General features: G+C 40.3%; 1 protein-coding gene across 4 annotated transcripts in view; it reads right to left on the minus strand.

Moving 5' to 3' along the window:
* Positions 1-12,182, minus strand: part of lpp (LIM domain containing preferred translocation partner in lipoma) — a 144,173-nt gene that overhangs the window by 69,563 nt on the left and 62,428 nt on the right. For all 4 annotated transcript variants that reach the window (XM_051376059.1, XM_051376057.1, XM_051376058.1 and 1 more), the window contains one exon: positions 8,116-8,241. In XM_051376059.1, coding sequence (XP_051232019.1) covers positions 8,116-8,241 — 126 coding nt within the window. The remainder of the gene's footprint in view (positions 1-8,115; positions 8,242-12,182) is intronic.

Raw genomic sequence — 12,182 nt, forward strand, 5'->3', positions numbered from 1 at the left:
ACATAATATATGACATGTTAATAAGTGAGCTTAAGGGGTGCTGGTAGGTTGATCTTGATACCGTCGTTCAGAGCCAGGCTAGCTGTTTCCCACTGTTTCCAGTCTTCATGCTAAGCTAAGCTAACATTTAACGATATAGTTTCTCATTTTTCTGTGAGAATACAAATGAGCTAAACTGCCAAACTATTCCTTTAAAATAATAAAATAAAAGTTTGAATCCTAATAGCAGGTGCTGTAGTACAGATTCACTTTCACATAAAGACCGCTGAGAGAGGTCAGAGGAGCTAGGCTACACACAGCTGCACACTTTACCAATATAAAGACAGCAAAAAAAAAACAACATCTTCTAGGTTCTAATCCCACATCACTGTGTTATTTGTTAATTTATTTCTTGTTATATGCAAAATATATGCAAATGTGTTTTTGGAAATTAGTAGGAAAAAAACTTGTTTACATTTCCAAAGAATGTAACTGATGTCTAATTTATTCATTCCTCATCTTATCTATCCAATCTAAAGCGAGTGAGGGAGGTGTGGGTGGAGGCCAATAGTCCTCCACAGCTTGATGCTTTTACTTCCAATTCACTGTGACTTTAAGCTGATTCATGGACCGTTCATTAACCTTATGGTTTCTATTCGGTATTCGAGGTATTTCTACATATGTACCATGTTTTCTTTATGTTTTTATGTACATTACGTACCCTAGTGATGGAATGACATAGCTTTCTTATGCCTTGCATCTCACATTTAACAGGATTTGGCACATGATTATACCCGACATGAAATATGAGCATAGCTATTCCATGTTAATCATTTCAGCACCCATCATACGCAGATACACAGATTTAAGGTGTAAGGGATGATGAGTGCTCCTGAAGGGATAAAGAATTGAAATGGTGAGGCCGTCCCTCGAGATGCCTCCAGAGTTTGTACCTCATAGGGGGGAGCAGAAGAAAGGTCACAAACCCTATCATACTCTCAGGGAGCTGAGACACTGCCAGGGTGGTCTAGACTCTGCATTCTCTGTGATCGTACAGCAGACGCCATGATCAGTGGGAGACTTGGGAGCGAGCAGCGAGGGCCTATCATTCTGCCATGTTGTGACAGCGAGTGCCATCCGCAATGCTCTGCCTGTTGAGAGATGGGAGTGTCACGGCATGGCTTGACTGGCACAGTGTGAAGTGAGGCCTCCTCAGGGCACTCATGTGGAAGGATCCATCTCAGCAGCATTTCAAGCACTTGGCTACAGCTAAACTGTCAGTAGACTTCAATAATGCCCATCTGCTTTGTATGGACATGACAACTTATTATACAGACATCAAGCTATTTGACACAGAGTAAAAATACAAACAGACCAATGTGTGCAGTGCTGTCTGCTGACGTAGCAGTGCAGTGACAGTAACATTATGCCCTTCCCTTTGCTATTTCATACGGTGTGAATGAAACAGAGCTATACTGTACCTGCTACTGATGTAAATGCAAATACACAAGCTGGGTTGGGATACTCGAAGAACACCAGCAGATTGGTTTTGCAGTATTTTTAAATAAATATAGCTGCCCACATCTCTACAGTATGTTTCAGCTTTTTACCAAAAACAGATGGGATATGAACTAAGGTTTTTCTTTTACATTTCTGCTTGATTATGTTTAAAAAAAAAAGGTTTAGCTTAGTTTTTATTCAGTTTCCTGAAACACTGAGAAACTAAATTAACCCTTCATAGCAGAGATTTTTCAAGTTGGTGTTGGCTGTTAATCTATCTATAGTAGAGTAAAAGCCATGTGAGTGTCATTTAGAGGTTTCCACAGGACCAAGAATATGGACCTGATCTGAAACTAACCCCTGGGAAGCCTGCCACAACGAAACATGTGGGTCATGCCAGTATCTCTTTTCTGTCAGCTGTCTAATTAGGTTAGTAAAAGAAATATTGAATATAGAATATTGGGCTTTCTTGTAGTAGTTAAACACTGAAGTGGCCCTCCTATGAGATGTAGTGGCCCCAAGACAATCTTTGAGACCCCGGATCTATACAGTTCTTCAGATGAGGTGGAAATGCAAACAGTAATGTGCAAAAGGGGAATTTTAAGGGTGTTTTCAAACCAGCATTGTTCAGTCTGGGTGGGGACTACCCCGGATCCTACCCAAGCCAATCAAACCCAATTTGAGTCCTAGGCAAGGTTTCAAATACAAGGAACCGAGTGAAGACCTCTAGTCTCACTCCATTAATGTTACATCGCAATCCAAAAACACATGTTTAACTGCAATGTTTAATAATGTACACTCTGAAGTCCGTGTCACAGAATCACAACCTCTTTCCTGGGAGGCACCAAGGAAACTCAACATTCCGGTTCACAGAATTTTTCTAGACAGCATTAACAAATGCACACTTCAGTTTCCAACACGGACACAAACAAAGAGACTGCTTCAGTGCACTTCACTGACTGACTGCTAATTGAGGTGGGCCGTGACTGTAAGTGAGTCACACATCTTTGGTCTCAGAATTTCTGACAACGCACGCACGCACGCACGCACGCACGCACGCACGCACGCATAGACACACACGCACGCACGCACGCACACACAGACACACACGCACACACACAGCACAACTGGAGGAGTTTATCCTGGTGGTAAGTGTATGTCAAATAGGGAGGCTTTCAATATTTTATTTATTATGCTGCACATTAGCGTTTCGCAGCGTGTGGATGAATAAGACAGGAAGAGCTTTTTAATTTCAACTTAGATCTTATCACACCAGATTGAATCAGATCAGAACAGGGTGCAGCTTTAATGGAGGAAGCCCATTAGAGTTTAATTAACTTGGTTACTTAATTGGTTATACAGTGGATAACTAGTAAAGTAAAGTGCGTCAGTACTGTGAACACTTTAATCCTTGACAAATCTTCGGATCTTTTCAGTGATCACAATAAAACATAATAAAACGTTATAATAATAATAATAATAATAATACAAGAAAAGACTAAACCAAATAACTTGTTTTTGAGTGTTGTGTGTAAAGCATTACCAACAACTGTGTTCAATGTTTTCTATTCTCTTTAAATCAGGGACTGGGTGATACATTTACAACACCAGTTACATTTTACTATGTGTAAAAGGGGAAGACAATAAACTATTGTGTCTGGACAAGCTGATACTGTTTACTCTTTTGCTTGTGTTCTTTTTGGGGGGGTTTCATGTGCATATTAGCAGAATATGATTGCTAATTTCCAGCCAGCTGCTACAAGCTGTTGGCCAAAACTATCAATCTCTGTCTATGAGGGAGCTGAATACAAATTGGTAATGGACAAAACACATTATACAGAAAAATACAATAAACAAATCAGATGAGAAAGAGCTTGTGTGGATTTAAATACTGTGACACATTTGTATGTTGAAGTCTTATTATATTCTCGATTACCATCCAGTGACAGACTTAAGTTCGGATGGCCATGCTTAGTTGTTTATGTTGTTAATGACCTAAAGGCACATACTAAATGTGTTAAAATACGGCGTTTTTTTTACTATATCAAGGACAAATTGAATGTTGTAGAATCCCAGCAGGAGGTACTGCATGGTGATGTGTTTGATTACTAGAAATGCACCAGAGGTCAGTGTGAATCAGAGGTCACAGTAGTTGACGCTTCTGTAGCCTCCACCAAAGCAGCGCCGCTGCTCTGGCGTTTGATGAGCGCACTATTTTGACACTCATCTGGGCCTCCTTGTTAACTCCCCCACAACAGATCTGATGTGCTTAGACAGGCCTACGCTGCATATTAGTGGGGCTGGTTGAGCTCAGATTGCAGTGCAGCACACTTGAAGGATTTAGCACGAAGACGCTCTCTTGTGTTTCTTCCAATCACCGTGCAAGACTTAGAATTGAGGACAAAAAGCGTTGCCAAATCTTAAACAATCTGTGATGTAGGGCCAAAACATTTGTAGGGATCTACAATATGTCAACAAGACAGCTCACCAGGTGACGGATTAGCTGCTCCTTTCTAGCTAAATGTGTGGTAATTGGTAAAGCTGGCTGCTGTTGAATTATGTTTTATTGCATAATTCAATTTTTTTCAGTTTTGTTTTTGTGTTTTGTAAAGGGGATGGAGGGGTGTGGTTTGCCATTATGGTGTTTGATCGTGGTTAAATTTGTGAGAACCCTCACTAACATAATGCAAACCCTAGCACTCTGACCCTAACCCCAACCCTTACCCTAAAATAACTCTAACTGCAACCCTACAACCAAGTCTAATTGTGCATTCAGACCAAAACCAACCCTGCATTAAACCGCTCCAGAAAGTCAACGTCGAGTAGTAGAGCCATGAGGCTTATCAGACGCCACTGTTTTATAATACTGTGAGAGCGGATTTTACAACTTTTGAAAGTTATCCCAGAAGCAATAATTTTCTCTTTGGTTGTGGTGGTCATGAGGTAAACAGTAGAAATAGAATAAAATCTGTTTCGGTCAAAGAATGTGAGTTGGCATGCATTTGATTGGCCAGTGCACAACACTGCCAGGTGATGTTGCATTGCAGCAAAACTTGTGCCAGGTTCAGGTTTTTGGTGGAGAGAGTGCTAAAGTCACTCTAGACACAGCCCTTAGAAGGAATCAGCACTGGCCAAAATGTCCTCACTTTTGAAAAATGTTCTCACTCTCAAGGTCTAAAACTCAAATCCTACAAGACAGATGTACAGCACGAGAGCAACGCACACACATTCACAAACACACTTTCCAGCGATCTGACCTGAAAACACCCCGATTCAACCTTGTCCTTTCCACACATTAACACTTAGTGACACAACATTTCAGTTCCAATAGTCCATCTGATACTTCTTTAGTACCGCTCACTATTTACTTTACTGGCTGCTGGTTTTCTGTCCATGTCCTTCAGTCAAACAGAACATGTGCAGGCTGTGAGTATATTGCAAGTATGGCCTACTGTGTGGCATGAAATGCTGAGAATGCAAAGGTTTCTGTTTCAAACACACACTTTGTTTACTTTTAGAAATGATAAATAACGTTCATGGTATTCAGTGCAATAACATTTCTGATTCAAATCTGGCTTGACAAGAAACACCAGAATAAAGAGCATAACATTATCATCAGGTCTGGACTAATTTTTGCTGTCGCAAGATAAAGCAAACAAACTGTAACGCAAACTTAGTTAACTGTGTCAAATAACAAATGGCATCTAGGATGGAAGTGGAGAGAGAACAAATGGGAATTATATAATGATCACATTTCATTACCCACTGTTATGCCACAGAGAATACCAACTAAAGCAAACAAAATTGTTTTGATGTCTGTGAAGCATCAGTGCCGGCTGAATGTTTGCAGGAATGCTACTTAGATTTTTATGAATGAGCAGCAACGTCCATTTCAATTTCATCTGGGAGGCGAGCACACATAAGGTCCCTTTGCTGATTCCAAATTTTAACGTCGGCAGGACTAGGAGGATTCCTCTCCTAGAAGCTTGAAAGGGAGAGCGCGGGGTGGCCTATTGATTTTGGAGAGCTGGCTCTGTAATTGCTTGCGCACAGAAAGCTGTAAATCAAAACTGCTGGTTACTCTTTGCTTATACAAGCGGAAGATTACTGTGCAGCAGTCGTGCCAATGCTGGAGCATGAAACCTGGCCCACGAAACAGACCAGTGTTATGTTGTGTAGAATAATGCATTGAAAGAAGCCGAGCACGGACTGACAGGAGCAGCTGGGTAGGGGAAAAGGTCAACCTGAGTTAATCAGCTAGAATCAGCATCAGCTGAGGAGAGGGTAACAATGTGTGTGTGTGTGTGTGTGTGTGTGTGTGTGTGTGTGTGTGTGTGTGTCTGTATGCATATGCTTGTAATACTGAAAAATAAACAATTAAATAGAAAGCACATCTTTTACATGTGCAAAAAGCTCTCAGAGAGAACACAGCAACAGTAAAAGGGCATCATGATAGCAGTGAGAAGCTGACTGTGAAAGCAGGGTTAAGTCAACAAAATGTCTGATACATAACATTTCATGATTAATACATGTCATAACATGTATGTGTACTCTGCTGGGACACAGGTGGTGTGTCTTCCCACCCATAACTCCAAAGGCTTGCAGCAGGTTGTGATAAAAATAAATGTGTGACGACTTTAACCCTGACAGGTAAAAGCACCACGACAGCCAGACATTAGTTAGTATGACTGCTCACCCGCTTGCCCGCCAGCTGGGCTTTCAGAGCCCTACAGGTGCACATCAATTTTTCAAGTTATGTTGACAAAAGCTTTCAGAGTCCTGCTCTAATTTATACAGCACATGTTTCTACCCCAACAAACGTATATAAGGAAAATATACCATGTGTTTCAGCACCTGGTAGCTCTACATCCCAAAAAGTGTTGCTCCTCCTATCTAATGTGTATATGTGGGCCTTTTTAAGGATGTACACTTCTTTTTATTTTACTCTTTTTGTGAATTTGCTTTGAATTGGTCTCCACAGTGTGAAATGTCATGACAACATTGACAGCTAGCAGTGTGTAGAAGATACTATATATAATGTTAACTGTGCAGCTACACTCATAAATTACAAAAACATTTTTAGTAGTAGTAGTTCAACATTTTGGGAAATACGCTTATTCGTTTTCTTGCCACACGCAGCTACAAGGCTCACGCACACAAATCCCATAAAAGAGTGAAATACTGTTTTTAAACTTCTGTTTTTGTACAGATTAAAAAATACATAACATGTTAATTAGTGACCTTTAGAGGGGCCAGTGGGTGGATTTTGGTACCTTTGGACAAAGCCGGCTGTTTCCAGTCTTTATGAACCCACCCATGAACACACCGGCTTACCACAACAATAAGCATACTAGAAATCTTCAAGTCATATTTGACTTACTTGCCTTTAATGTGTATCATTTCAGAACCACATGGTTCAGTTCCTTTCACTCTGCATCCGCTGCTTCCCCTGTGTGGTGCAATAATTTTCACTTTGTGTGTAGTACACCCATTTCACTCCCTCTAACCAGAGATCCAGGAGTCACCAAACCAAAGGACGTAAGCACTTGCAACCAACTGTCTTTTGTGTGTCCTTGTCACACTGTGCACTTCCCCCAAAATACCATGTTTCAAGTGTCATTTCCACAAACGAAGCCTTTTATGTGCATTCTGCTAGTCTGAAAAAAAGAGTGTATTCACAGATGTGCAGTTCTATAAAACTATAATTTTTTCCCTCCACATAAGTCTGTCATGCACTGACATAATGGGTCAGTACATTGTATTTGTATATGAGGGCACAGACCCTCATCTGCAGCTAAATGAATAGCTCTGTCAATAATTTATCATCTTAACCCTGTTTTCAGTCTTATGCATCCTTTAATAAATAAATAAAACATGTAGACATGGTAACTACACAGTAAATAACCCACAGCAAAAACACTGTCGTACCTTTAAGAATTTTGTACACTGGTGGTGCCAGTGTAGTCACGTCTGTAGCCCTCACAGAGAACAACCTTTCAGGTACTACATTATTGCTCGAGTATCTCACTAGAGATATGATCCGCATGCTGTTAAAAAGCCCCTCTGAGCGTTCCCACTCCAAACACAATTGGTTAGGTTTTTTTATCTGCCTGTCCTACATTTATTGTGTGTCAAACAATTTAGTGAACTGCCCAAGGCTTTGACTTTTTGAAGTTGCTCTTAATATCATTTAATATCAACTAATGATATAGGTCGAGACTCACTTTGTCATTACTGCAAAACATTTGGTTTCAGTCATTTAAAATGACAATTCAACCATTGTGAAAAGTTTTGGGGTGTTTTTACCCATTAGCACCGTTCATACTGCAGTACCTGCTTAAGTGTATCATCCTCCAGGAAAATGCTCAGCTCCTTTATTTAATACACTAACTAGTTACTCAGTTAACTGGGCTTCATATATTAAAGAGTGGCTCTTTAGTCTGAAAAGCAACCAGAAATACAATACAATACATCCCACACAGAACTATGGTATAAAGTAGGAGTAAATGTAAATACTCAAGTAAAGTACAAGTGCCTCGAAATGACAAATACAGCACTTAAGTAAATGTACATAGTTACTTTCCCCCACTGACTGTCAGTGTATATTTCAGGTGTGAAGTAGTGTTGGTATCATACTTGTGTTGGAATCCGTGGTTTGTATGGCGAGCTGCTCTCCAGGTCTGCCAGGATGCTGGTGAGGGAGTCGATCTCAGCATCCAGACTGGAGCGTCTCTCCTCCAGGGTCTTCTCTGGTCCTTTCATCTGTGTACAAACGTCACATATGTGTGCAGTACAGTTAGTGAATTTAACACGAGGCATTGGTTAAATGAGATATTTATATGCATCTTAGGTGATCTGATCATAAGCGGACAGCTCTATGTACAGATGTGAATGCAACCAATATAAATTGAGATGTGATCACTCAGAATTTGGTCGTGGTCTGGGCCGCATCTGACCACATTCTTCTAGCCATGCATACACGAATGTGTCCTGGGCCACAGTGAAGGACCGCCTACTCAAATCACATAATCTGCCTTGGTGGAAGTACATACTCAATTTGCACGCCAACAGCATCGTACTGAAGTGCAAAACAACAAGAAGCCACAGCAACAGGGAAAATGGATTCTCATGGACGGAGTACACACGAAACACGCAATCTGATTTCCATTTGTGGGAAAAAAAAATAAAAAAATACAGTCTTTCACTTCTGGCAGACTAGGCATGAGACCAGGCCTCCCGCCAGTTAAAAACAACAACTAATTTGGTCTTCGCAAATGGGAATGGCGTACGTGTTTATTCACATGTAGAGCGGGAAAGTGAGATCCAATCACAAGCCACTTGAGACGTATGTGGGTAAGTGGCAACCTCTGTTGCTGGTAAGGGAAGCCAATACGGAAGAGCTAAAAACTGTAGTTCCTCTAACGGCCACTTGAGGTTGGCTAGAGAAGTGAGTCAACCTCCATAAGGCCCCATATTAAAATGCCCAACCTTACAGCAGAAATAAACACGTTTACAGCCTGGAACAAAAAACAGGTTTGGTCTCTAGCTAATTTCACTGTTTATGAGAACTACACAGGGGTTTAAACCTACATGTTTAAATTATATAGAGGTTTCAAGTTATGCATAATTAAGGGAATGGCCGCTTTGAGTGACAGGTGGGTGCTGTCACAGGCAGCTGGTTTCAGCAACCAGGCTTCATTTGGCCTGCCTCAGCTCCTCCCATGCTCCACCTCTTTGCCCATCTTTGGATTAACTCTGAGGCGGCGGAGTCAGGCACTGCCAAGATAGCGAAACACACAACAGCTTTTTTTAAAAACCTATGGGTGACATCACGGAGAATAGGTCCATCTTTAATTATGCAGTCTGATGTACCTAGAGCTGTCTACTTGTGATCGGAGCACTCAAGCTAAAGACAGATAATCATCAATGACAAGTAATTCTGACTTTGTGCTGCTCAGAGACATTCTCTCCTGCTTTTTTCACACTTCAACACTTTGGATTACAGTTTCTGAGTTCATGTTTCACCTTGACCTCAGACAATCCTTTTGAAAGCCACACATCAATAGCAAAGACTTCTCTCTCAGAAATGCGGTGAGAAATAAGAAGCAATGTATTGTCTGAGAGACAACTTTCATAAGGCAGTGCACTATTCACCTGCTGCTTTTCAGCGCACTTGGATTTACAGTATCTCATTCTTCATGTATTATTCATCACAATCTCATTCAATATTTTAAACAAAAATGTCTTCTTTTTTTTTAAAATTAAAGTCAGATATTTTTTTATCCCATATTTTAAACATGTGCTCTATAAAAGATGATAAGAATGGCTGCGATTTTTATTTAACTAGTTTATTATCAGAGGAAGCTTGAAAGCGTCAGTAACAGGATCACTCCAGCAGACTGAGACCTCACTGATTTATTCATCTGCATTTTTTCACTTTCACCTCAGAGAAAACACAACGACAATGTATAAAAAAAATACCTAAAATACCTCTGAAAAAGTAAAGCAAATCTGTTGCACAAAAATCTTGAAAGAAGTTAAAATTATTTGACCATTAGTGACACTCTGTTTTCTACAAAATTCCCGGGAATTTCTCCATGGAATGACAGATATATTTTTAGTCTTCTGAACTATGCTGCAACTGCAAGAAGACTTCTTGCAATTGCCTGCGGGGGCTTTTTGAGTTGGCTGGATCAGTGACTGCTTCTTATTCTAATGTTATGTGTTTGGATTACCTGTCACAATCTATTACAGGCAGGGTTTGCCTCCATTTGGAGCGGAGCTGCTGCATAAAAACATCTAAGGCAATCATGAGCGGGGGTAAACAAAGCAAAACACTAATGGCTTGTCTCAAATCAACAAAAGAAAAACAGGCAAACTTGTTTAACGGTGATAACGAGGAGGATGAAAGGAAACATTGCAGTCTTTGTGATGGGTTGGAATTTGCAGTGTAGGGCTTCGTAATGTGGACAACAGCCATGATGAGAACTAGCTGCTTTTTTCTTTCTCTCTCCTGCCAAAGGTTTCGGCATTAACGTGTCATAATCCAGACATCTCTCTCAGTCAGGGTGATGAAGACAAGAGAATGTTTCTGCCTTCGTCTGAGGAAATGCCATTTCATCATTGATTTATTCATTCAGAGTGTATAATTTCTCTACTGAGGCACGGCGGACAAGATATAAACCCATTTTGATTGATATCCTTCCCTTTTTCTGAACGGCGCCTACAATTAAAGTGTTCTTCTCTGGCCACAGGACACATAATTAAGATAACAGGGGTGTATTAAGGAATTAAGTTGCATGGCCAGGGTGATAGTACAGCCAGTATGATAGGAGAAGAACAGTTAGAGATGAAAACAGTAAAGCAGTCTAAAACTAATTATGGACTTAATTTCTTATGTAATTTCAAGCCTAAAATATCTTTTAGTTCTACTGTCTATACTGTGCAGAATAAAATGACTGATGTAGAAATGGCAACAGTAAATAGGGAAAGAAACTAACTTTAGAGATTATCTCTGTTATCATGTACATTTAATATAGATGGTAGCTGTCTGGTAAAAAAAAACCTGCATCTCCATAAAGTCAGCTTTTCATGAGCTAAAAAAATAAATTAAATTTAAATAATTAAAGAATATGCTCACACCTTTTCATAAAACATTAGTCAGGTGCCCATATGTACACTGAAACAGTTTTTGCTCACTGTAGTCCACTCCTCTTGTTCATACTGGCTGTTAGAAGGCCCCTTCTTCACTTGTTCCGATGTAAGACAAAATGCACAAAGCATTTGTTTTATGCAAAAATACATTACAAAGTTCAACTGAAGCTAATATGCAGCTTCACCAGTCCAAGTTAGACAAATCAAGTGGACATCTTCCAAAGTTACAGAATTCCCTCTGTGACCAGGAGGCGTGATTACAGCGAACAAAACCTGTTTCACTAAACATATGGACACCTGACTATTTTTAGTTTGAAGGCAGACTGTGAAGCAAATTTGGAGACAACCATATACTGTAAAATCACATTAATGTTACCCTTACTATCATCCAATAATATATAAATGAATGATTTAGACATAAGGGAGATGATTATGGGACAATTTTTAGATATTTGATGCTTTCATCATATATATATCTACTTACTAATAACTGATTTTAACAATAATGTCAAATGGCCTACGCCCAGCAATACAGTACGTACACGGAGGCACTGCAACTCGCCAGACACATTAAAAGGTCATTATGGGCTTTTACCTGTTTTGTTAACCTGTTGATTAACCTCTGATTACTTCCAAGTAAGCGTAGACATTATTTTAAAAACTATTCTTATTCATAGGAGATGTAGCGTGGCGGCTGCGGCTCAGGTAGTAGAGCAGGTCCTCTACTGATCACAGTGTTGGTGGTTGGATCCCAACCCCCTCCTGTCCTCGGGCAAGACACTGAGCCGCGGGCTGCTACCCAGCCACTGCATTCCTAATTGCCGGTCCAAAGCCCAGACAATTATCTCGTGTAGAAAAGCCTGTGCCAAATCAAATGAGTCATACTTCCATCCCAGTATGGGTGGGGTCCGGTTTGCCAGCAAGGTGGAAACCGATGAGCCACGGTGTCGACCCCTATACTAAATACTAAATACAGTTATACTTGGTACAGTACAACTATCAGCACCAAAACAGACCTTTTTACGGGCCAGATGTGACAGATCCATGTT

Source organism: Dicentrarchus labrax, unplaced genomic scaffold (assembly GCF_905237075.1).
Source record: "Dicentrarchus labrax unplaced genomic scaffold, dlabrax2021, whole genome shotgun sequence".
Lineage (NCBI taxonomy): Eukaryota > Metazoa > Chordata > Actinopteri > Moronidae > Dicentrarchus > Dicentrarchus labrax.